This window comes from Ursus americanus, chromosome 2 (assembly GCF_024610735.1).
Source record: "Ursus americanus isolate L20-20 chromosome 2, mUrsAme1.1.p, whole genome shotgun sequence".
NCBI lineage: Eukaryota > Metazoa > Chordata > Mammalia > Carnivora > Ursidae > Ursus > Ursus americanus.
Window position 1 is genome coordinate 21,818,909 of NC_142128.1, and position 27,050 is coordinate 21,845,958.

A 27,050-nucleotide genomic window follows, 5' to 3' on the forward strand; every position below is an offset into this window, starting at 1 on the left:
CGAGGGATGGCTGTAATTGGCCCGGGGTGACGGTGCGCGATTACGGTTTGTGCAAGCTGGTGGCGCGCCGCGGGTAACTCGGGCGCTCGGTGGCATTCCCGGGCGCCTCCGGGGCTCAGGGCCAGCCGGGACCCTTGAGTCCGCAGGCCCGGGGCACGCGACGGCTGCTCGTTCCGTTCGGCTTCCAGCCCGATGGAAGATCCTCCCGGGAAGCCCCTCAGCTGTGAGGAGAAGGAAAAGGTGCCCTGGGTGTGCGGGAAGGGCTGACTCGGACCTGACCTAGGATTTTAGGCGCGTCTTTGTTTCCTCGACCGCCCGGGGGTGGCAGTGACCTCTGACCTACGCTTTTTGGACGCAGAGGACAACGGGAGTGAAAATATGAAGAGCCCTGTGCTCACGTGGAGTCATTTAAAAAACAAGTTTTCTTACACCAGTGATGCATAAATACGAAATGTAAAATTCTGGATAAAGCCAAAGTCCCCTTTGACATCCTCCCCACTCCCACACACTCTCTCAACTTTGGCTTCTCCCACCCACTCCCTTAAGTAGATCTCTGAACTGCCTGATGCTGCAAATCTTTTTGAGCGCGTATGTGTACGTGGGTGTGGTGGACGGAGGTGGGGGATTTGGAAGGTTGTGATTGTATTCCCTAACCACCAAAAAGTAGTGTGTATTTTTTGTTCAGAAATGGTATGATCTGAATGGTTCTGCAACTTCCGTTTCACTTCACGTTTCATCCATGTCACTTCATGTTAACCTACCTTACGTTTTAAAGTTGTATATAGTGTTATGTATTACGGAAGTGCCATCTTTTCATTAGACATTACTCTGCCGAGAGAGTTTTAGGTTTCCAGCTTTTGCTTCTATGACAATGCTGCTCTGACCATCCTTACCCATGCCACCTTGGGCTCCTGCTGATGATGTTAGCCTGAATGTATCTGTGCTGGCTGTCCAGGCATTGTGCTAAACCCTTCATTCACATTAGTTCATCAGTCCTCTTATCCCAGCCTACCTTCCAGTGGAGGGTGAGTTAAGTCCAAGTCAACAAGATAGTTGTCAAATGTTGATAAGGCTGGTGCTAAATAGGACCCTGTGAGAAGCAAAATACTAGTTTGCTAAGAGCACAGATTCTAGAACCCAACTACATAGGTTTGGATCATGCCATTTATAAACTGTGTGATTCTGGACAAATTGCTTTCCCTCTGATCTTTCCAAAGGTACCTCCTTCCTTCTTCAGGTCTGGGCTCAAATAGTAGTCCTCAGAAATGCCTCTCTGGCCACTCTACCTAAAGTAGCTCAGGCACTCTCACATCTCCCTGTCCATCTGGGTTTTAAGTACCATGTGATATCATCTTATTTGTGTATTTGTTTTCTTGTTAATTATCCGTATCCCTCACTTGTGTGTAAGCTTGACAACTCTAGTTCTAGCATCAGAGATTAACAATAACTGACACGGAGTGGTTATCAGTTACTGTTCTAGGTTCTGCAGGTACCTGGACCATTAACTGACGAGATTGATTTGCTGGATGAGTGTCTGAGGATGACAGCTCCTGCCACCTTCAGGAATCTCACAGTGAGATGGAGGGAAACAAGTAAATAGACAGCATAGTATATAATAAATATTGTGATAAAGGAAGCACAGTGGAGAGGTGGAATGTCCCAGCTGGATTTCAGGAAGGACCTAGAAGTCTACCCTGGGGAAATAAAAATCTAAGTTGAGTCTTGAGGAATCAGTAGGACTTAGCAAAGTGAGTTCAGGAGGAAATGCTCCAGGTGGTAGGAACCATTGAAGTAAAGGTGCTGAGGTATTAGCTTGGTGCTTTGTGAGAACCGAAAGTAGTGTGGGCACCTGCTACTCCCTCCTCTGTCTGTTGCTGAGGGACCCGCTAAGCACTGCATACTCAGGTTTGACAGGCACTGTATCCCTTCTCTCTGACTCTTCCTTTCTACCTGCTCAGTATTGTTTGCTGTTTTTCTTCTTCCAGTTGAAGGAAAAATTAGCATTCTTGAAAAGGGAGTACAGCAAGACACTGGCCCGCCTTCAGGTGAGTGAATCTTATTCTCTCAAATTGAAGTATTGTAGTATGAACATATACAAACAATTTTTCATAATAATAAAGGTTTAAAAAAACACCTCTTTTTCTTAAGTTTGTTCCTTGAGCTGCTTTTGTTTTCTCTAGCGTGCCCAAAGAGCTGAGAAGGTTAAGAATTCTATTAAAAAAACAGTGGAAGAACATGATTGCTTGCTCCAGCAGGAAATTTCATCACAGCTAAAGCACTCAGGTAAAGCTAGCCCATTTACTTATGCCTGCTTTATTCATCTTCCAGGTGTATTTGGTCGTTTTTTTCTCACAACCAGAAGATAAGGACAAGCAATAAACTCTCTTTAAAGTGTATGTGTAATTCAGTGGTTCATTGTATACTCACAACATTGTTCAACTATCATCATCACCTAATTCCAGAATATTTTCACCACCCCAAAAAGAAGTCCTGTACCCATCCTACTGCTAACCCCTGACAACCACTAATCTACTTTCTGGCTCTGGGGATTTACCTGTTCTGGGCATTCCATATGAAGGGAGCCATATGATATGGGATCTTTTGTGATTGACTTCTTTCACTTAGCATGATGTTTTCAACAGTCATCCCTCTGTACTTACATCCAAGCATACATTAATACTTCACTTCTTTGTGCAGCTGAATACTATTCCATTGGATAGATGTTTATATAGCCACAGTTTATATATCCATTCATCAGTTGATGGACATTTGGGTTGTTTCTACTTCTTAGTTATTATGAATTTTGGCCATTATGCTGCTATGAACATTCATATGTAAGTATTTGTGGGGATGTATGTTTTTGGTTCTTTCAGGTTTATAACAAGGAGCAGAAGTGCTGGGTCATATGGTGATTCTCTGTTTAATTTTTTGAGACTGCCAAACTGTTTTCTGCAATATCAGTACCATTTTACATTCCTACCATGATACGCAAGGGTTCCGGTTTCTGCACATCCTCACCAATACTTGTCATTTTCCATTTTTTAAATTATAACCATCCTGGTGGATGTGAATTTTTATCTAATTATGGCTTGGATTTGCATTTCCTAGTGACTAATGATGTTGAGCATCTCTTCATGTGCTTGTTGGCCATTTGTATATCTTCTTCAGGGAAATATCTATTCAAGTCCTTTGCCAATATTTTAATTAGGTTACTTGCCTTTTATTGTTGAGTTGTGAGTGTTCTTATATTCTAGCTACTAGATCCTTATCAGATACTTCATAAATATTTTTTCCCATCCTATGAGAATGACCTGTTCTTTTGGTTGGATTGTTTATCAAGGTGCTCTTTCCCCTCTCAACTTTTAGAAATTACACTTATTGTGTAAACATTGGAAAGTATATACTGTATCATATACTTGAAATTTGCTAGGAGAACTGATCTTAAGTGTTCCCACCACACATATACACACACACATCATAACTATATAAAATGATGGATATATATATATATATTTTTTAAAGATTTTATTTATTTATTCGACAGAGATAGAGACAGCCAGCGAGAGAGGGAACACAAGCAGGGGGAGTGGGAGAGGAAGAAGCAGGCTCATAGTGGAGGAGCCTGATGTGGGGCTCGATCCCGGAATGCCGGGATCACGCCCTGAGCCGAAGGCAGACGCTTAACCGCTGTGCCACCCAGGCGCCCCTGGATATATTTTTTTAAAGACATTTATTTGAGAGAGAGAGAATGTGGAGAGGAGGGGCAGAGGGAGAGGGAGAAAGAGAATCCCAAGCAGACTCCTGCTGAGCACTGAGCCTAACATGGGGCTTGATCCCATACCCTGACATCATGACCCAAGCCGAAATCAAGAGTCAGATGCTTAACCAACTGAGCCACCCAGGTGCCCCGGAAATGACAGATATTTTAATTAGCTTGATTGTGGTAATATTTCACAATGTATACCTATATGAAAACATCTCATTGTATACCTTAAATATATATAATTTTTATTGTCAAGTGTAACTAAGTAAAGCTAGAGAAAAAAACTAAGAGGAAAAGATGATTGCAATAAGGAATAAATTATCTTTTAGCTTAAAATCATTTTTTCCAGCACAATTCTGTTTACATTTACTTAAAATTATTAGTGTATTAGAATATTAAAAATTTGAACTTTGAAATACCATTGACTCTTTCTTAAATAAATGTATTTTTATATAAAACTTTAAAATAAATAATGGGATTTTTTGCTTCATTTGAAAGAAGATTACTAATTATATAATTTTTTTTCTCAGAACCTAAAAATAAAGTATCTCCTTGTGACACATTACAAATCAGCACTCATCTGGATGAAGAAACTGGAGAAAAGACACCTATCACACTTGACATTGAGCCTGAGTCCTTCAACCCTGGACATGGCCCTGTGGAGGAATTACATATACAAAGAATAGGTGATATCCAAGAACATTTTCTCTACCAGGTCAGTGGCTCTGGTGATAAGAAAAGGCAGAATAAGCTGCAAGGGAGAAGAAAAAAGCAGCAGAAGAGAACATCTACTCCACGAGTGAGAGAATCTTTCTTTGATGCGAATTCACTCATACTCTCTGGAAAAACACTAAAGGATCAGGAGGAAGTCAATAGAGAAAATCCTAGGACACCTGTAAACGAAAGAACTTGTCTTTCGAGTTCTACGTCTGACATTCCTGGTTCTCCAGCACCAGTGACAGAAACTAATATAAGGGGTGTATTAATTCCACCAACTGCCAAATCACAAAGCAGCGTCGATGCGCTCGTAAGAGGAAATAATTTCCCCAGGGTGCCTCCATTTGCTACATTTACTCTGTCAAGTAGCAGTAGCGGTCAGCACCTTGAACATAAGCCTCCTAAAGGTGACTGTGAACTCACAACTCACAATTTAAAAAACATTAACCCTGCTTCACCTGTAAACCTAGAGGCACAAAGCAGGAGAGTGACAGTCTCTGCAGATAACCCAGAGGTAAATAGAGCTATAAGTGCAAGTGGGCAGCGGCCTAGAAGTCCTGACTTAGAGGCAGTTAATTTATACTCTATAAATGAACTCGCTTATAACTTACCAGCCAATGAAAGCCAAAACTTAAAAGGACAGAATCACACAGAGGAGTCTTTAACATCTCATAACACTCTTGATGGTAGAAATGAAAGTCTTCAGAAAAATGAGGTTGTAAGTCAATCTAAGCGTCTTAGCCCAGAAATAATCTCTCCTGCTTCTGCAGAAAATCAAACACATTCTTGTACAATGCTGGAAGGCCTTTTATTTCCCGCAGAATATTATGTTAGAACAACACGACGCATGTCAAATTGCCAGAGGAAAGTAGCCCTGGAGGCTGTAATTCAAAGTCATTTGGGTGTCAGTAAGAAAGGGTCTAAAAATAAAAGTAAGGAGGCAACTAAAAATGTAAACCTTTGCAGTGAAGAAACTGACCAGAATGAAATTAGGACATCTGACACATGCACAAGACAAGCAAGTTCCAAAAGACCTCAGAAACGTCTCTTGTTAACTGAAATCAGCTCTCCCCCCGAGCCCACTAAAGATAACCTTCCCAGGAAGGCAGTTACGCAGCCATCTCGTAGAAGACACGGAGGAAAAAGAAAGTCAATCTCCCCGCCTGTATCAGAGCATCATGAACTACTTTTGCCAATCCGTGGGACGACAGTTGTTGATCAATCCAAGGAAGAAGTCACCTTACATAAAGATCAGAATGAAAAGGCAATTAGTCATGGTAAGAAGGGAATTAAAGGTAAATCAAGGTGTGGTTGATGATGGTAGCCAATACTTACTATGTGCTTGACTATGTGCTTGGTACTTTTTTAATTTATGAGAGAGAGAATGGGGGGAGGGGCAGAGGGAGAGGGACAAGCTGACTCCATGCTGACTGTGGAGCCTGACACAGGGCTTGATCTCAGGACCCTGATATGACCTGAGCCAAAACCAAGAGTCGGATGCTTAATTGAGCCACCCAGGTACGCTGTGCCTGCTACTTTTTAAATATTGTGCAGATACTAACTCCTTGAATCATCACAGCAACCCTACATGAGGCAGAATCTATTTTTAGCCTCACCTTATAGACTTACAGGAAACTAAGGCACAAGGAGACTGAAGTGACTAATTCATTCGAGTGACAGAGCCAGGATTCAAACCTGGCAGTGTGATACCGGAGTTCACAAGTGTGGTTGAAAAGTGGACACTGAAAAGGAAAATATATTAGATATTCACCTAAAATTAGTATTTATTCAGGTACAACGCAGTCTATCTATAGAGAAAAGTTTTATAACCTACAGAGGAAGTGTTTTTGAGGTAAAAAATGTGTGTCAGAGTGAGTCCACTCATAAACTCTTAGGAATGACCGTGTAGGGGGCACCTGGCTGGCTTAGTCCGTAGAGCATGAGACACTTGATCTCGGAGTTGTGAGTTTGAGCCCCACGTTGGGTGTAGAGATTACCTAAAAATAAAAATCTTAAAAAAAAAAAGGGGGGGGGAATAACTGTGTAGTAAAATGCAATACACCTGAGCAACTTTTTTGGGTAATCTATCTACTATAGCCCCTCTGAGGTCTGCAGGACACAAAATTTTGGAGGATAGCAAATGACATAACTTAAATGTTTTTATTCATTTACTCTGGAGTTCTCACATTTGATAAAGCAAGCATAACAACCAGATAATTCACTCTGGTTCTGTGTTAGACCTCAGCAAACTTTCTTACACTAAAGGGCCAAATAGTAAATATTGTCTTTGTGCTCCGTCACAGCTAGTCAAGTATAGTGGGAAGGTAGCCACAGACAATATCTGAATGTGTTCTACTAAAACTGTATCTACAGGAACAGGCACCGTGTGTGCTATGTGACTGCTCTATCGCATTTGGACACAGACTTCGGCCTATGGGCTATAATTAATTAATTAAGGGTTAATTAAAAGACCATAATCATTATGACTTTTTTTTATTGTCATCTTTAAGCCAACAAGAATACAAAGCAATTAGAAAGTAGGGCACTCCAGTAATAAACTAGAAACATTTTTTGGTGTACTTTGGAATAATCTGCTGTGATTTTCTTTTTTTTTATTTTTTATTTTTATAATAATATTTTCTTATTATATTATGTTAGTCACCATACAGTACATCCCTGGTTTTTGATGTAAAGTTCGATGATTCATTAGTTGCGTATAACACCCAGTGCACCATGCAATACGTGCCCTCCTTACTACCCATCACCAGCCTATCCCATTCCCCCACCCCCCTCCCCTCTGAAGCCCTCAGTTTGTTTCTCAGAGTCCATAGTCTCTCATGCTTCATTCCCCCTTCTGATTACCCCCCCTTTCTTTATCCCTTTCTTCTCCTACCGATCTTCCTAGTTCTTATGTTCCATAGATGAGAGAAACCATACGATAATTGTCTTTCTCTGCTTGACTTATTTCACTTAGCTTTATCTCCTCCAGTGCCATCCATGTTGGAGCAAATGTTGAGAAATCGTTCTTTTTGATGGCTGAGTAATATTCCATTGTATATATGGACCACATCTTCCTAATCCAGTTATCTGTTAAAGGGCATCTCAGCTCCTTCCACGATTTAGCTATTGTGGACAATGCTGCTATGAACATTGGGGTGCATATGGCCCTTCTCTTCACTGCTATGAATATTGGGGTAAATACCCAGTAGTGCAATGGCTGGATCATAGGGTTGCTCAATTTTTAACTTTTTAAGGGACCTCCACACTGTTTTCCAGAGTGGCTGTACCAATTTGCATTCCCACCAACAATGTAGGAGGGATCCCCTTCTTCACATCCTCTCCAACAATTGTTTCTTGCCTTGTCAATTTTTGCCATTCTAACTGGCGTAAGGTGGTATCTTAGTGTGGTTTTGATTTGAATTTCCCTGATGGCTAATGATTTTGAACATTTTTTCATGTGTCTGTTAGCCGTTTGTATGTCTTCATTGGAAAAGTGTCTGTTCATATCTTCTGCCCATTTTATGATTTATTTGTTTCTCGTGTATTGAGTTTGAGAAGTTATTTGTAGATCTTGGATACCAGTCTTTTATCTGTAGTATCATTTGCAAATATATTCTCCCATTCCGTGGGCTGCCTCTTAGTTTTTTTTACTGTTTCCTTGGCTGTGCAGGAGCTTTTTATCTTGATGAAGTCCCACAAGTTCATTTTATCTTTTGTTTCTCTTGCCTTTGGAGATGTGTCATGAAAAAGTTTGCTTTGGGGGCGCCTGGGTAGCGCAGTCGTTAAAGCGTCTGCCTTTGGCTCAGGGCGTGATCCTGGTGTTCCGGGATCGAGTCCCACATCAGGCTCCTCCACTATGAGCCTGCTTCTTCCTCTCCCACTCCCCTGCTTGTGTTCCCTCTCTCGCTGGCTGTCTCTCTGTCACATAAATAAATAAAATCTTTAAAAAAAAAAAAAAAAGTTTGCTTTGGCCGATGTCGTAGAGGTTGCTGCCTATGTTCTCCTCTAGGATTTTGATGGATTCCTGTCTCACATCGAGATCTTTCATCCATTTAGAGTTTATCTTTGTGTATGGTGTTAATATGCTGTGATTTCAGTAACCTGCTGTTACATTAAACATTTTTTCTTGAGGTGATCTTTACATTACATAACATTAACCATTTTGAATTGAGTGAACAATTCACTGGCATTTAGTACATTCACAGTGTTGTGCCACCAGGACCCCTACATAGTTCCAAAACATGTTCATCACTCCAGAAGGAAACCCCATGCCCCTTAAGCAGTTCCTCCCCATTTCCTTTCCGACTCCCCCCAGACCCTGGCAACCACCAGTATGTATTCTGTCTTATGGGTTTACTTGTTTTGAATATTTGCATATGAAAGGAATTAATACAGTATGTGACTTTTTGCGTCTGGCTGCTTTCCCTTAGCTTACTTTCAAGATTCATGCATGTTGCAGCACATATCCGTACCTCCTCCTTTTTTTATGGCTGAGTAATATCCCACTGTTTGTATGTGCCACAGTTTATTCATTTATTAGTTGATGGATGCAGCTTTCCCCATCTTGGGCACTACTCCAGCTTTTGGCTCCCGAGCATGCTGTGACAAAGTGTGTGCAGATGTAGTTGGGCCAACTCGGTCTACATTTCGAATGCTGTAGAACGCCAGCTGCTTTAAGGGTAGTAAATTACTCTGCTTGAAGAGGGGACTTAAGTTTTTTTCAGTGAGACGAGCCAGCATTTTGTAGACTGCTCTGGTAGCCTGTTGGAATCATAGTTTTATAGCTGGAACCATATTTTTTTTTTTAGATCAGAAAGGACTTTAAAGATTCTTAGTCCAGTTCCCTTAGGAGAGACCAGGGAAGGTGAAGTGAACCGATTTGCCCAAGGTAACAGTGGACCCATGGCAGAGCTGGGACTAGACTCTGGTCTTCCTTCTCCCTGCTAATGCCGTCAGCACCGTACTGTTTTTGGTACTACGGAAGGAGAACTGCTAGTTAGCCACCAACCTGTGGCTGACTTTTGAACCATTTACGGAGGTTTCAGAGTCCTGGATGGGAAGAATAATGAACATTTTGCACTGCTTTGGCATTCAGAAGCTCACACTCTGTTGGGTATTGGAGATTTGTTGTTACTGTCGTTCCTTTCTATTTTAGGGAAGGAAGATCACTGTCATAAAGAGGACTCCCTTTCTTCCGGAAATAATGCTTATCTAGCTTTGGATTCTGCTGTGTTCAGGGCTTCATTCCAGGAGAATGAAATGCTAAGTTTAAAGCAACTGTCATCTTTTCTCAAAATCACAGATTTTCAGTTACCTGATGAAGTCTTTGGACCTCTTAAGCTTGAAAAACTGAAGTCCTGTTCAGAAAAACCGGTTGAGCCTTTTGTAGCAAACATGTTTGGACAGAAGCATCTTAAGGAGGGAAACTGTAGTGTTCTGGAAGAACTGACTCCTCCACAAATCGATATCGAAATGGAGGACTTGGAAGAGGAAATTCGTTTTCTCCCAAGAAAAGCACAACCTAAAACGTCAAACCTAACAAGCCGGTCTCAGAAGAAGGGCCTTTCTTCATCCATACTACTTTTCACTCCTTTAAATACTGGTGCCCCCGAGGATAATAACAGGACGACAGCAAACCTGTGTTCGCCTGCTTTCCCCATCTTAGGCACTACTCCAGCTTTTGGCTCCCAAGCACACTGTGACAAAGTGTCTGCAGAGGCTGTCGGGCCAACTTGCTCTACACCCCCACTTCCTCACTTAAAAGACAGTGATCAGAAACAACGCGACGGTTGGGCCAGCCCGTCAAAATCAGATGGCAGCCTGGTTGTGTCAGGTAGGGAAGGACAGCCTTCCTGTGACTCTGATTCTCGTCCCCAGGCAGCACCTCTTCCCACTGAGTCAGAGTCTCTCAAAGACAGTCAGCTGTGTGGAAATGCACAGCCGGAGTCATGGAAACAGTTCCCTGAACAGGTACAATCCACTTTCCTGGTGAGATTTTCTATGAAGGAATGAAATATCTTAGTGAATTTGGACAGCATATGACTTTCTTACCCGTTGGCTTCTCAGTGTTTAAGAATACTTGAACATGTCTCTTTGATATGACTTCACCGTAACCATTAAGTTCAGTTGGGGGAAATTAAAGTTAAGAATGTATTTTTTAGGTATGGGCGATCCAATGCCCTTTGTCATTAAGGAAGCAGTTGCATATGGAACTTGGCTGCTGTTATCAGAGAAGATAACACATACCAAGTAGACATGATGATGAATGAGCAAGGCAGGCAGACATGTATAAAGCCTAGAGTAACGGTGTGATTTTTATTTCCACAGACTGAAGCAGCAGACCTTCCTACTTGTACTAGCTTAAACCCAGGCCGCCTTCAATTGGTTTCAAAGTTAAAGGTCAGAAGACTGTTCCTTTATAATGTGTCTTGTGTCTTACATGTAAAAAAAAGTTAATGAATTGCTAGGAAAATTGGGAAGAATTTGATCTATAGCTTCTCATTCTTAATTTTTAACACTAACATCAACTTGGTGAAACAGATCCAGAAAAACATTTAAATTCTTTGTTTTTCACAATACTTAGCTGTTATTTATGTTTTGAGATCTTCTCCAGAAGAAGTTTATATGTCAAGCCATTGCCAAGAACAACTTAAGCTAGGTAACTCAACTTTGTATCTAAATTTAAATTAGGTATTTTGACAGAGAGGGAGAAAGTCATTCATGACCCTCCTATCCAAATGGTGTAGTGTTTCTAGAAGAAAATGGTGATTTATAAGAAAATGGGTAGCAGTTCTAGATTACAATGAATGGTTAATTTTTCATATGCTACGTGACATTTCTTTCTGAGAAATATAAGTTACAGTATTCTGTTAATGCTATTTCAGTAAATCCCAAGAAGTGGATTGGACCTGTGACCTAGTTAACTTTTTGTACATGGTAAGAGCACGGTACAGAGCACAGTTTCCCTATCTCTGCACTCTGGACATCGGGCTGGATAATTCTTTGTGGCAGGGGCTGTCGTGTGCATTGTAGGACATTTAGCGGCAGCCCTGCCTCTACCCTCTACTGGCTAGAGCCAGTAGCGCCCCGCCCCCAATTATGATAACCCAAAATGTCTGCAGGTATTTCTAGATACCCGCCAGGGAAAGGTTGCAAACCCCCTCCCAGCCAGGGACAACTGGTTGTAAAAGAAAGAGCTTGAAACCCGCATAAACTGTTTCTGCTGCTACTGGCTGTATGACCTTGGTCAAAGTATTTACCCTCTGAGCCCAGATTCCTTTTGTATAAAAGATACATAGTAATGGTCATTTCAAAGCTATTCTTGAATCAGTTTTAATAACTTCATTTCTTAAAAGAATCAACCTTTTCATTTGTATTTTTCTAATTTGTAGGTAAAAAAGTTACTCATTATTCTAATAGGGTTTTTTTGTCTGTGTGTATTCAATTACACCTGTCTTTCTCCCTAGTCCCCATTTTCTCAAGTATTTTTTTGCCTGCATCAAACTTAAGAGATTTTCCATTCTGTGGGTCTCCCCAAAAAAACTAGTTTTTGGTTGTATTGATCGTTAATTAGGTTTTTTGGTTTCCTATTTGATTTATTTCTGTTTTTACCCTTAATAGTTCCTTCTGGGGGGTGCCTGGGTAGCTCAGTCAGTTAAGTTTTACCTTTGGCTCAGGTCATGATCCCAGAGTCCTGGGATGGAGTCCCTCATCGGGCTCCCTGCTCAGCAGGGAGTCTGCTGCTTGCTTTCCCTCCCGTTCATGCTCTCTCGCGCTCGCACTCTCTCTCAAATACATACACACATACATACATACACAAATCTTAAAACACAAAAAAACCCGGGAAGGCATCCAAGTAAGTGATATTGAGCAATTTACAGGTCTTATACTCTTCTTGTAGCCTATGCCAGGAAGGGACTCTAATAGTTCCTTCCGTTTTTCATTGTGCTTACTTTGTTCTTTTACTAACTTCTTGAGCTGTTTTCTCACTTTATTTTTATTTTTCTTAGTTTTTTTGATCAATGCCTTTATGATTATAAATTTCTTTTGGAAATACTATTTTGGCCATGCTCTGTGTGGTTGGATACATGGTGCCACCTTGTTCATTTGGAAATACAGCTGACTCTTGAACAACATGGGTTTGACCGGCAGAGGCCCACTTACATGCAAACTTTTTCTTTTTCAGTAAACACAGTATAGAATAGCAAATGTATATTCTCTCCCTTATGATTTTCTTCATAACATTTTCTTTTATCTATACTTTATACAGTATATAATACGTGTATCGTACCAAACATGTTGATTGACTGTTTTTGTTATCAGTAAGGCTTCCTGTCAGTAAGCTATTAGTAGTTAAGTTTTGGGGAAGTCAAAAGTTACATGCAGATTTTTCACTGTGTGGGAAGTCGGCGCGCCTGACCCCCACGTTGTTCAAGGGTCAGCTGTAGTATGTTGTTTCAGTTTTATTCCCTCTTCAACCCATGGGTGGTTCATCAGGATGTTTCATTTCCAAATGGGCAAGTTCTTTTGGGCTCTGTTTTATGATTAAATCTGAATCTGTTCCATTCTGGAGCTACACGCTATACATTTTTAGATCTATCATGATAGAAGTGTGTGGGGGCAGTTTTTTTAGTACATAAATTTTTTTTTTTAAGATTTTATTTTTGAGTAATCGGCTTGAACTTACAACCCCGAGATCAAGAGTCACATGCTTCACCGACTAAGCCAGCCAGGCGCCCCGCTCTTTCTTTTGACCTATGGAAAACTTTAATTACATTTTACTTGGTATTTAATCCTTATAACCCTACACTTTTCATACTTATTCTTTCCTGAAACACACCCCAAGTATGACCTTAACGTAACTGTCGTTGCTGTTTATTTCAGAATCCTTCTGGTTCCTGTTCGGTGGATGTGAGTGCCATGTGGTGGGAAATAGCGGGTTCCAAAGAGCCATGTATCATAACTGCCTGTGAATACATAGTTTCTCTTTGGAAACCTCTCGATACTAGGCAGTGGGAAAAACTTTATTCCTGGCACTTCACAGAGGTACGTCAGAATCTTAGAGCTGAGCGCGGTCTTTAAAAGCATTTCCATGGTAATGTGGACAGGCAGCTACCAAGAATGGGACCCACGACCATGCAAGACAAAACCGAGATGAGTCATTTTTTCCACCATTTCATTATGAGTTTTCAGGCACAGAGAAACGTTGAACAGTAAGCACCCATATACCCACCATTTAGACGGCAGTGAACATTGTGCTTTGTTTATTTTATCACATGTTTTTTGAGAAATGGATTTTTATGCTAGACATGTTGGAGAAGCTTGGAATTTTGTGTGTTTTCTGACTTCTAAACTTGCTGATACCCATGTTCCTTTCCCCTCACCAAAGCATTGTTCCTGCTTTTCTTTATGTATTTTCTTCTAGTCCTTGTCCACCTTCATACGTATCTTACATGCTTACAATCCTGGTGCGCTTAAAATTTTTAAATCTGCCTTTTCTCACTTAACATATGAACATTTTTCCTTGTTTCTACATAGTCTTCATACTTTATCTTGAATTTTATTTTTCCACCTTTTGGAAGTATGATTGACAAAATTGTAATATATTTAAGGTGTATAATGTGATGATTTGGTATTTTAGACACTGTGAAAGGACACCCACAATCAAATTCATTAACATGCATCAGCTTGGGGTGCCTGGATGGTGCAGTCGGTTAAGCCTCCGCCTCTTGGTTCCGGCTCAGTTGTGATATCAGAGTCCGTGCTCAACACAGTCTGCTTGGATTCTCTTTCCCTCTCCCTCTGCCCCTCCCCATCCCGTGCACTCTCACTCTCTCTCTCTCTCTCTAAAATAAATAAAAATAAGCAACAGCAACAACAAAAAAACATGTATCAGCTCACATAGTTCCTTCTTTTTTTTTGTGAGAACACTTAACGATCTACCCTTAGTAAATTTCATTGTTCTCCATCATATCCACAGCTTCTGGCACTGTGCTTTGCATAGTAGTGCTCAATAAATATTTATTGATGGGAATAAACTTATTTTATTATTTTTTTGAATAAACTTATTTTAAGATTTTTTTTTTGAGAGAGAGAACACGAGCAGGGGGGAGGGGCAGAGAGAGAGAGAGAAGCAGGCTCTTAGGTCCTGAGATCAGGACCTAAGCTGAAGGCAGACACTTAACTGACTAAGCCACACAGGCGCCCCTTGAATAAACTTAGTTTAAATGGCTGCACAATGTTCCATTTGTCCACATGGCAGAATTTATTTAATTATTCCTTTATTGTTAGAAGTGTAGATTGTATTAAATAAATGCTACTATATACACGGTTTTGCATATAGCTTATTTAAATTTACAGCATGTAGAAAGAGGGTGTTTGGGACACCTGGGTGACTCGGTTGAGCATCTGCCTTTGGCTCAGGTCGTGATCCCAGGGTTCTGGAATCAAGCCCTGCGTCCGGCTCTCTGCTCAGTGGGGACCCTGTTTCTCCCTCTCCCTCTGCCTGCTGCTCTGCCTGCTTGTGCTCTCTCGCTCTCTCTCTGCCAAATAAATAAATAAAATATTTAAAAAGGAAAGAAAGACGGAAAGAAAGAAAGCAAAAGAAAGAAAGGGTGTTTGCTCACATTTGTTCGATATTTGAAACTGTCCTGGTGCAGTGAGAATAGAAGAGAACGTGACAAATTTTGGAAAATGTAGATTAATTAAAAATGAAACAACCAAGTATAATTTTTGGCTTCTTTGGTTTTATTTAGGTTCCAGTATTACAGATAGTTCCAGTGCCTGATGTTTGTAATCTCGTGTGTGTGGCTTTGGGAAATTTGGAAATCAGAGAAATCAGGTATATAATTCTGAAGAAGTAGTTTTTTCTTTTCCTTTTATCTTTGTCTCTGTCAGCTTGTTTTGAGTGCAGGTTATAACTTAGGGTTGAATCTGGAAAGAATCTAAATTTAGGGACACCTGGCTGGCTCAGTCAGTAGAGCATGTGACTTTTGATCTCAGGGTTGTGAGTGCAAGCCCCCTGTTGGGTATAGAGATTACTTAAAAATGAAATTGTTAAAAAAAAATCTAAATTTAGATCCCAGAGATATTTGTTCTAAATATTTAAAATTAAATTTTTTTAAATTTAAATTTAATTTAAATTAAATTTTAATTTAAAATTAAAAATTTAAAAACTGATAGGGCTTTATCAGTGGAATGATATCCCTGACTGAAGTTTCCATTTAAAATTGGAACTTCGGGGTGCCTGGGTGGCTGAACTGGTTAAGCTCTGACTCTTGATTTCAGCTTAGGTCATGATCTCAGAGTCATGAGATCAAGCCCTACATCGGGCTCTGCGCTGGGTATGGAGCCTGCTTAAGACTCTCCCTTTCTTTCCCTTTGCCTTTTCCCCCTTTCTAAAAAATAAAATAAAATAAAATAAATAAATAAAAATAAAAATAAATTGGACCTTAGTCTTTTCATATTAAAGGCTTATTTCTGACTTCTCCACATTTTCCTCTATACTTGGTTTTAGGGCATTACTTTGTTCCTCTGATGGTAAACGTGAAAAGCAAGTACTACTGAGTTCTGGAAATATAAAAGCTGTGCTTGGCCTGACAGAGAGGAGGCTAGTCAGTAGCAGTGGGACCCTTTGTGACCAACAAGTAGAAATCATGACATTTGCAGAAGATGGAGGGTAAGATGGTTGGTTTTAATTACTAAAGAGTGCTTTTATCACGGGCTTTCAGAGAAAGTCGGATCACTAGCCTCCTGTTTTTCTGGGCTGTAGGTGTTGTATACCAGGTTCTGCCTCATACAGCCTCAGGCTGTATCATGGAAGCAGTTTAGAGAGGGCGAAGCTCCATGTAGCCAGAGGGAAGCCAGTGGAGTGGAGATGTTCAGCAAACATAGTTTGTTCTTTCTTCAGTCTTCTTTGAAATCTCTGTGTACCGCTTAAATATCACAAATGTCTTAGGATCCTAGACTCCTCTTGTTCTGCACTTGGTTTCCATTGCTTCAGTTACCATCTAGATGCTGACTGCTTGCAAACGTATATTTCTAGCTCTGAGCTCTCTCTCAGCGTCTAGACCTGCTGTCTGTCTGTTAGACATCTTGTGGGTATTTCAGATTCAACATGTTGAAAATGGAACTCATAGCATCCTCTATATCTGTTATGTGCTTGTTACACTTTATTGTGATTATTTATGTCTTTCATAATAACAGAGGGCAGGGACCTTGTTTGTCTTATTTATTTCTTATCCGTTGTAGTAATCTAGGCAAGAGACAACTGCTTGCTTAAATTAGCAAAGTATTAATGGAGACGAGGAGAAACATGGATTTGAGAAAGAGGAGACTAAAATCTTTAGGGCTTGGTGATTGAGTAGGTAGGAAAGAGACAAGGGTAATATCCAGGTTTCCGCATTTGTCACCTGGGTAGACAGTGACACAGTTTGCTGATATAGGAAGGAATGCAGAAAGAAACACAAGGTTTAAAGAGAGACCTGGTGAGTTTAATTTTGGATATGATGAATTTGAGGTGCTTGCAAATATATCCAGGTAGATAATATGAAAGTAATATATGTTCATTGTAGAAAATTTAGAATACGTGTTTTCTAGTTGAAATTTTTTCTAGTATTAGATTAGTGTGTATTATGCATAGTTCAGTAATATGTACAAGGGCTGCTTAGAAACTGCTTTGGTACAAAGTGCTGATTTTTAATACTGTTTTAAATGCAGAAACAAAGAAAAACAATTTTTGATGTCCCCTGAAGAGACTGTACTAACTTTTGCTGAGGTCCAAGGGAGGCAGGAAGCTCTGCTTGGTACCACTATCATGAACAACATTGTTATTTGGTAAGCTTTCTCTCGAGGTCCTCCCATTTCCTCGTCTGTAATATACATCTAATTTCACAGGGTTGTTTAGATAAGAGACTGTAAATATGATTGTGTTTTGGGGCACCTGGGTGGCTCAGTCAGTTAAGCGCCCAACTCTTCATCTCAGCTCAGGTCTTGATCTCAGGGTCATGAGTTCAAGCCCCATGTTGGGCTCCATGCTGGGCGTGGAGCCTACTTTAAAAAAAATGATTGTGTTTTTGTTTGTTTGTTTCTCAACAAGAACATCATATTAATACAGACATTGTGGAAAAGCTCAGTCTGAGTAGATTATTTTAAAATAAGTGAAACTTTACTCTTGTCAAAAAGGTACAATTGTTTCTGCTTCTAGTTAATGGCTTTCATCAGGCCAAATCTCTTACCTCAAATAACTATAAACTCTGAACAAAGTATAAAAAACAACTATTTAAAGGCACTGGGGAGTGAGAAAAAGAAGAAAGGTACTGGAGCGGGTTCAACAGGAAATATCAGTGGGCAAGTTTCCTGTTCCTGTTCCTTTAGCTAGAGGGTGAGACCTAGTCTGCGTACTGGGAGACAAAAAACCTGATAGAAAACCTTCTGTCCTACTGGCTTAAAGAACCAAAGGGCAGAGTTGACGGTGACCACATTAGCTAGAAAGTAGGGAGAGAAATCCCCAAAAAGAGAGCCACAGAATGAGCCTCAAATTCTGGAAAGCTTTACCTAGTAATCTGGCTGGCCTTTAAGCTACATATGCACAGGGCAGACTCGAAGCAGCCCAGGTAAGGCAAAAAGGACTGAATTGGGTTTTCAGCATTTGCAATTTTAGTTGAGCCAAATTAACTGTTTACTAGGGGAAAATAATATTCTTCAGAGGAATCTAACAGAATCCAGGGTTTATGTGACATGTCGTTAATAATGTCTAGAATACAATACAAAATAATAAAATATGTGTGTTTAGAGGAACCAAATTAATGAATTTGTAATAGAAAGACTGAGTCAAGGAGTCCCCAGGCACCTGTCTTTCCTGACCCAGGGAGAACCATATCCAGCCAAAGGCATTTTCAAAGTTAATTTCTATTAAGAAGATAAGTAGTTTCTTTTTTCTTTCTTCAGAAGCCCTCTCTTTTAACTGGTTCCTTAGGGCCAGGATGGGTCTTGGTAAGAGGAAGTTGTGATATTAATGTCCCTGCTACCCCACATCTTCTGCCCTGTCCAACACTAACTCTCTAGTAGTAAACCAGGAAAGCATGGTCCTTGAGAGAATCTTTGTCCCCATCTCCCCACGAGGGAGCCTCTGAAATTTGACCATGTTCTAATCTTCCAGGAGACCCTGTTTTCAGATGGCCTACTGTCTAGAGCACGAGATTTCCACTTCTGGACTTTGCTCAGTGTTTGTGCATGAAGGTTATTTGAGGACAATATTCTTTACAAAAGTTGTCTTTTCTGTTCTTTCTGGTATTTCAGTAGTCCGGACCTTCATTACTTGGTTCCTGGACTATTAATATAATCTAGTAATTGGTCTCCTTGCCATCAATCAATATCGCACCTCCAGATCTTCTTTTATGCTATTACTGTATTAACATTCTTCCTCCCAGCCCTCCCCACTCTCCCCGAGAAATAAAACCTTCATGGAGGCCCACGTGTTGGTTTGCTCTCTTCAGCTTCCCTTTCCCCAACGCTTTGGTACAAGAATTTCTCTCCAGCTAGTCCATACTCCTTAGCTCCCAGTTTTCTTCCCATCCTTCAGTTCTCCCTTTTTTCTAATAGTAACCTTTTGGCATTTTATATATAATGGATCACAACAGAATTTGAGGTTGGGAGGGACCTCTCTACTTAGCTTCTAAGTCTAAGTTTAAGGGGTATCTTTAGCCCCATAGTTGCCTTGAGCTCAGTCTTCATTGACATCTCCCTCTCTGAATTCATATTGCCCTTATTTTTTTTAAGTTTTTAAATATTGTATTTTTACATATAATTTAAATACAATAAATATTGTATTTAAAAGAAATATTTTAAATATCTTATTTTTAACTTAGCATAGGCTACTTTGTATCATGGAAGTCCCTGAAGATAGGTACATATCTTCTATCTATTCTGAGTGCCTGCCTTAGATCCTTGTCTAGGGTACTTAAAGATGTATAGGTCATATTGTCTATCAAAAGCTATCATTTGCTTTTTGGGCTCTATATACTTTATATTTACACATAGTAGTTGGTCACCTTTCCTGTTTAACTACTGATGTGTTACATGTCTATAAAGTAATTCATGTTATACTCAAGGTTACAGTGGTGCTTTTAGAGGTCTAAATATTTAATCTTGGTCAAACTGTATTAACTGAACACTCATCTTTCAATCATTTAATAGATATTTGAGTCTTTACTTATATACTGCTTTCTAGGAGAGATGTAGATATGAATCCTTGTTCCAAGGCCTCTAAAGTCTAGTGAGTAAATAAGATTGCTTTATGATTCAAAGTGTACGATTCCAATCGAATTCCCTTACAATTCAGACAAGGTCAAAGTGAGAGAAATTTGGACAGAGTGCTTTGGGACTCGGGGAAAGAGCGGTTACTAAATACAGAGCGTGTACCAACTTCTGTAGGGGATAAACCCACTGTTGTCCCTGGTGAGGAGAACCTTGTGTATGTACACGAGCATTTAGTTTTCCTTCTTCAGTTTTTATACACAGAACCTGGTCCACAGAAAGTTCGGACGTGTTTATTGAATGAATACATTACACCCTGTTACAGTATACATTACATAAAAAATGCATATGGACAGTACTGTAGGGAAATGGAGGAGCAGTGATTTCTGTGGGTTGGTGCAGACTGGGAGAAGTGAGAGAGTCTAGTTGAGCTCCTGCCGCTGGGCAGAGGCAGGACATAATCGAGGCGGTAAAGGAATAGAAGGGCATTGGTGCATAACAGGGATGGGAACTGGTCAATAATGGGGAGGGCGTTGGGAGACTAGCTTGAGCGAAGGTGCAGAGCCAGGAATATGCATAATGGGGAGCAGTGAGTAATGTAGTATCACAGCACTGGATTCATGAGGATTATAAATACCACAAAGAAGAACGTGGACTCTATCTCATGGCTAATGGGAAGCCACCTGAAGATTTTTCATCAGTAGAGTCCCAGGATAGCACAATTATCAGCGTCACAAATAACCCCAAGGAGTGGTTCCAACAGACTTTTCCTTCTTTCATTTCACGCTCTTCTCTCTTCTTTCATTTCTTACCCCACCTTAGTCTTCCCGTCACTTTTCATTACATTAATCTAGCTCTAGTATGAACATGTTATAGAGACAGAATTATAAATCTGTTGTGGGTGTAGTCTCCCATTGAACCAAATTTGGTTTCCTGACCATTGTGTCCTATAGAAAATTTAGGCATAATAAGTGTGACAGAATCATAATGCTAGAGTCATACTGTGTGCCTGATTTCAATACCTAGTCACGTGAGATAAGGGAAAACTTTTCTCATGGAGTTTGGAGAGATTGATTCCTAGTGACAAAGCAGATTCAATCTAAGGTTGAACTGTCAAGTTAAACCACTGGCAATGTTAACCAATAGCCCTTATTTTTAGCTAAATCTGTAACTAAACAAAACTAAGGTATCGTGTCCCTTAGTTTCTCCCTTGGTCACTTCCTAAAGGATGCTGTGATAAATAGAATATTATGTAAAAACCAGGTTGCTGGAAGAATTGTTATCAGCTTATTTATTTTTGGTGTCTAAGGAATTTAAAAACTGGTCAGCTCCTGAAAAAGATGCATATTGGTGATTCCTACCAAGCTTCAGTCTGTCACAAAGCCTATTCCGAAATGGTAAGTAATCTGGGATTTTGTCTACTTTGTGTGTTGCAGTTGGTCTTACTGAGTAAGAGCGGTAGTTTAGTAAGAGGTAATTAACAGACCCTCTCTGTTGCCTTTTTTTTTCAAAATTGGATAACAGTGTTTGTCCTTACTTGAAATTCGTGGATGAGAATAAGCATGGGTCCAATGTGACGGCTCAGTAAATTTTCTGGCTGTATGACCTAAGAGCAACATTTATTTCTACCTGTGAATTTCTTTTTTTTTTTTTTTTAAGATTTTTTATTTATTTATTTGACAGAGATAGAGACAGCCAATGAGAGAGGGAACACAAGCAGGGGGAGTGGGAGAGGAAGAAGCAGGCTCATAGAGGAGGAGCCTGACGTGGGGCTCGAACCCGGAACGCCGGGATCACGCCCTGAGCCGAAGGCAGACGCTCTAACCGCTGTGCCACCCAGGCGCCCCTCTACCTGTGAATTTCTACCAAGAAATATCATGCCTGTTACCGGACTTGGCTCCCAACCACATTGCCATGAATGATGTATGATGTGACTGAGTACCTTCAGAGAGGATGATTAAATGGTCCTAGACATGTATTTCCCTTAGACTTTAGTGTTCTCACATGGAAACAGAACACGGCTTCTCAGCCACCGTGTTAGTAGACTTGGCTCACTGTCTAGTTTGGACATCTGAATGGGCTGATGGCAGCTTCCCAGGAGTCAGGGGTAACTCTTAAGTACCCACCGTTGAGCCACAAGCTAAGGCAGTAGCAGATGGCTCCACGCTTGTATGGAAACCGACTTTCCCAGCCTCAGTGGCAGCCCTGTGCACGTCAGCACCCCAGGGTTGGAATGCAGAGGACACACCTTTCCCTAGGATCTGTGGAATCGATCTCAGAAGTCCTGTGATCTTAGATAATGTCACATTATCTTGAGGCTAACTTTTTTTTTTTTTAAGATTTATTTATTTGAGAGAGAGAGTGGGAGGGGTGGAGGGGCAAAGAGAGGGAGAGAGAAACTTAAGCACACTCCATGCTGAGCACAGAGCCTGACGCGGGGCTCGATCTCAACTCTGAGGTCACGACCTGAGCCGAAACCAAGCGTCAGATGCCTAACCTACTGCGCTACCCAGGCGCCCCGAGGCTAACTTTTTTCATCCTTAAAATAAGAGGGTTGAATTCGCCTCTGGAATTGTTACATTTCCCTACTAGGCATTGAAATGACTCTATATCTTTGTTATTACAACATTAATACCCACCTGATAATAAAACATTTAACAGGGGCGCCTGGGTGGCTCAGTCGTTAAGCGTCTGCCTTCGGCTCAGGGCGTGATCCCAGCGGTCTGGGATCGAGCCCCACATCAGGCTCCTCTGCTAGGAGCCTGCTTCTTCCTATCCCACTGGGAACACAAGCCTGCTTGTGTTCCCTCTCTCGCTGGCTGTCTGTCAAATAAATAAATAAAATCTTAAAAAAAAAAAATTTAACATAGAAATCAGCAGACTTTGTAAAAAAGACTAGGTGGTTAAAAAAAAGACCAGATGGTAAATATCTTCAGGTCTGCAGGCCACATGGTCTGTGTTGTCCCTGCTCTGCTCTGCCACTGTGGCATGAAGTCTGCCATAGATAAAATGAAAACACACGGGTGTGGCCATGCTCCGTGTAAACCTTTCTGGACAGTAAAATATTCCAGAACTTGAATTTCATATGGTTTTTTTCATGCATCACAAAATATTTTTCTTCTTTTTTCCATCCATTTCAACATGCAGAAACCATTCTTAGCTCATGGGTCATGCAGAGATAAGCACTGAGCCAGATTTGGCCTGTGAGCCATCATTTGCCAACCACTAGTTAAGTGTATGGCATCTAACCTTTTCTTGACTTGGGTTTCTAATTATAAAAGTAATTCATTCTCATTATAAAAGTACAGTCATTCTAGAAATGTATAAAGTAGAAATGAATGTTATTAATCCTAATACAGTTCTATAATTAATTTTCCACATTTTACCCCCAAAGAGAATTGCTTTCAATATCATACATATCTGTGTGATATATTTGTCTCCACACACAATAATGTTATTATTAGAACATGTAATTTGAAAGCCGGGAGAGGTCTGTAACACTTTTTCCCCCAAAGACAACCATAGATGATGGTGTCTTTTTTTGGTCACTCTTAACTCTGTAAGTGCAAATAGGCTATACACAGACTGGCCTAAAAATCCAGTCACCACTTCCAAGATGATTTTTATGGGAAAATGTGTTCCAAGTTTTCAAAAGCCAACTTACCAATGAATATCTATAGTTTGAAGACTCCCTCTGCATGCTTATATGCCCTCTTTCCCTATGACGGCGTTTTCCTAAGTGGACGGCATGAGACGTTATTTGTATCTAAGGTGGAGGAAATTAACGCGTCCGCTAGCTTCCCACCTGCAAGGCTGGCTGAGCCCTGTGCTAGAGATGCCAGAAGTCCAGCTCAGTGATAATCTCAACAGGTTTTTTGTCTGAAAAAAATATGAGCAAGTGATTAAATCCTGCATACTGAAGAGACTATTGATCATTCTTGTAATTCTTTGGTTTTGTCTCTGCCAACACATTCTTTTCCCTCTTGCTGATTTATTTGGTTATTAATTTTTCTCTTAAATTAGGGGCTCCTGTTTGTTGTTCTGAGCCATCCTTGTGCCAAAGAGAGTGAACCACTGGGAAGCCCTGTGTTTCAGCTGATCGTGATGAACCCGAAGACAGCCCTGAGTGTGGGCGTGATGCCCTACTGTCTTCCTCAAGGGCAGGCTGGAAGGCAAGTGTGTGCTGCTGTTCACGGAGTATGACATTTAAGAAGGAATTTGTGCAAATACAAAAACCAGATATTTTCATGTCCCTTAGATGAGTGGAAAACATGCAATCCTGCAGAGAGTCGTAAGAATGTTAAGCAGGAAGAAGCGTAGAGCTTAGTAGATCCAGGTCAAACCCCAGATTCCCTACATTCTGATCCCCGCCAGTACGGAGTGGGATAGGTATTTTATGTGTATTCAAACTGTGTTTTTTCCCATAACAAAACCATTGGGGATACAAACAGTAATTGGTATTCTCTACAAAAATGTCCTTTCTGTAAAACCTAAATTCAGAAAGTTTTAAGTGTTACTTTAGGAAGGCATCTTTTACTTTGAAAACAGACTGAGTCTCCATCATGTAAGCAGTTGATATTTATCTGTTGACTGATGAGAAGAGCCACTTATCAGTGATACAGTTATTGGCATCCCAGGGGTTCTCTGAGCTATCTAGAGCTGTTGGCAGCGCTGGTGTTGTTAGGCCAACCCAGCAACATCTGAACGTGTCATTCCCAGAGATCACCTTTTTAACATTTGGAATTAGCAGCAAAGACTGGAAAATAGATCTAGGAAATCGAGATCCCAAAGTCTAGCTTTAACCATTTACAAAGATAAGGAACCTTGATAGGTACGTGTATGTTTTTGTGTTCCTTTGGGTCTTGTACAAAGCTTGCTGGATCAGTGTTCTCAAAGACAGTCTCTCTCCCTATGTGCTTAGCCAGCAGTGGCATCTCTGCAGATGTTATTAGCTTGACAGGAAGCTCATAACTATCATCTACAGTACATGCTTACCTATGGAACCTTTTTCTTTGGATTTGAAGAGAGAACTGTAGTCACTGGCCCAGAAATTGAGGATATAGAGAACTACTCGATCGAGCATTTCCTTCATCACTTTTCAAACCCATTCGTTTATCAAGCCTTGGAACCTGTCTAGGGCCAATTCTGAGAGGGCACTACTGTGTCTCATCTCTTGGAAATAGGGGAAAACTAGAGACCACTGTTCGGTGCATGAAATGCCATGAGGCTTGCAGTGTTTGGGAGCACGAAGGATAGAGGGGTACCTTAACTGACGGTGGAGGGCTGGGGCAGACTGTCAGGGAAGACTTTATGGAGTTTCAAAAGATGGGTTAGAAGTCAGCCACACAAAGTTGGGTGGGAGCCCAGGATAAAAAATACCATGCACGTTGCGCAGAATATTCCGTGAGTGTTGGCAATGTCCCAGGCCCTCTTCGAGGTGCTGGGGGTATGTCAGTGAGGAATAACAACTAATTTATATCAAACACTTCCGGTGTATTAGGTACTGTACTGAGCTTTTTATATCAACTGATGAAGCCAAAGATCCTGCCCAGGGTCATACAGCTCTTGCTTTGTTAGAATTCAAATCCAGGCTGCTGCCTGCAGAGCCCCTGTCTTAAAAAGACAACTGGGTTTCTGCTTTATGATGTTTACATTTGGTAGGAGAGAGATCCACCAAATATGGAAATAGGATAATCTCACAAGTGAAAAGAAAACAGGAAATGTGATAGGGAACCGAATACATGTATACACTTGTGTAGACGGGAGATTGGATCTGACCCTTCTACAGAGGTGACAGGCCTGAATGCTGACAAAATTCCAGGCATGCAGGTGGTACACGGACTGGACACATGATTGGGTCCCAAACGATCTCATGCTTGCCAGCAGTCCTGGGGTGGCAAAAAAAGGTATCATATTTACAGGTATTTTTGTTCTTGGGGTTGCTTTGGGGAGCATGATTTTGGCTAATGAAAAGAATTCTTTTGATAATGTGATTTGAACGGTTTCTTCTCTGCTTGATAATTAGGTTCCTGGAAGGGGATGTGAAAGATCATTTTGCAGCTGCAGTATTGACTTCTGGAACAATTGCCATTTGGGACTTACTTCTAGGTCATTGTACTGCTCTCCTCCCACCTGTCTCTGACCAGCATTGGTCTTTTGTTAAATGGTCAGGTACAGATTCTCATTTGCTGGCTGGACAAAAAGATGGAAATATATTTGTATACCGCTACTAATAAGATAAGAAGAAAACACAGGATTTCTTGACCAATTAGTACTTTATAGAGTTGTAACTGTAAAGACTATCTGGGTGTCATTTAAAATAATTACTTGTATTCATTCAGACACATTTTTTATTCTGATGGTAGCACACCACTGATCTTGAATGTTCATTTAGACTTATTTTTGGAGAAAGGATTTTAGGTTGATTTTTGTAATTCCTCACATCTGGACATTTGCTTTTAAAGGTGTACATAAAGCTTCAGATATTAATAAATATTTATTTTGATACATTCTGCTTAGCCTGTTTTTTTTCTATCCTTTTATGATCACTTTCAGAACAACCAGTTATTTTTCAACTAGAATACTTAGTGATGCTTGCATAATAAGTAAATTTCAGTTAACTTAGGATACTAACATGCAATATACTTTTTGTGCTATTTGTAACGCCTTATTTTTACATACCTACTAAAGGTAATATAAAGCCTGTCAAGGAATGCTGGTTTAGAAATGCCATTGTTCTTGTGCATTCTCACACGCATCCTTGAGTCAAGCGCCTGTGGTGTCACTAGAGTCACTTTGAGTCCACACGGTGGTATGCTCTGAGCCCATCATCTTCACCATTGCCTACTTGATTTGAGAGACAGAGATCCTTATGGTCCTAATCAGGTGGTGTCATTGGAAATTTTGCCCATGCAATAAGTACTTATTTGTTCAACATTCTTACTGAAGGAGTATATATTTATGATCCATATAACCTAACCATTTGCTCTGTCATTTCTCTTTTTTTTTAAGATTTATTTATTTGAGGGAGAGAGAGAGCGTGCAAGCAAAGGGAGAAGCAGGCTCCCCGCTGAGCAGGGAGACCAACACGGGCCTCGATCCCAAGACCCAGAGACAATGACTTGAGCTGAAGGCAGATGCTTAACTGACTGAGCCACCCAGGTGCCCCTCTGTTACTTCTCAAGACAGCTTTTTACAATGTTCACTAGTGTGGGTTTTGCTAACTTTATTATTTCCCTTTGATACATGTGCATAAAAGATTTAGCTTTCTCTCTTGCACTCGTTCTGTTCCCACTATCTCTACCTAAATGAAATA

The 27,050-nt window shown here is 40.6% G+C and overlaps 1 protein-coding gene across 3 annotated transcripts; it reads left to right on the forward strand.

Moving 5' to 3' along the window:
• On the forward strand, positions 1 to 26,242 carry PALB2 (partner and localizer of BRCA2). 3 transcript variants are annotated; one of them, XM_045776437.2, is made up of 13 exons: positions 2 to 240; positions 1,986 to 2,045; positions 2,181 to 2,283; positions 4,294 to 5,757; positions 9,636 to 10,450; positions 10,808 to 10,879; positions 13,364 to 13,525; positions 15,235 to 15,320; positions 15,996 to 16,157; positions 17,198 to 17,314; positions 21,045 to 21,132; positions 23,759 to 23,907; positions 25,761 to 26,242. In XM_045776437.2, the coding sequence occupies exons 1-13, from the start codon at positions 193 to 195 to the stop codon at positions 25,966 to 25,968; spliced, it is 3,534 nt and encodes a 1,177-aa protein (XP_045632393.2). In that variant the 5' UTR covers positions 2 to 192; the 3' UTR covers positions 25,969 to 26,242. The 3 variants fall into 3 exon arrangements, with proteins under 3 accessions (XP_045632394.2, XP_045632395.2, XP_045632393.2); XM_045776438.2 differs by lacking the exon at positions 15,996 to 16,157 and having other exon boundaries at positions 1 to 240; XM_045776439.2 differs by lacking the exon at positions 13,364 to 13,525 and having other exon boundaries at positions 1 to 240.
• Positions 26,243 to 27,050: the final 808 nt, after the last annotated feature.

Excerpts from the sequence above, each read along its gene's own strand:
- PALB2 (XM_045776437.2), top strand. The coding sequence starts at position 193 with ATGGAAGATCCTCCCGGGAAGCCCCTCAGCTGTGAGGAGAAGGAAAAG. Across the intron at positions 5,758-9,635 it reads TGAAAAGGCAATTAGTCATG|GGAAGGAAGATCACTGTCAT; the intron begins GTAAGAAGGGAA and ends TTTCTATTTTAG. Across the intron at positions 15,321-15,995 it reads TTGGAAATCAGAGAAATCAG|GGCATTACTTTGTTCCTCTG; the intron begins GTATATAATTCT and ends ACTTGGTTTTAG.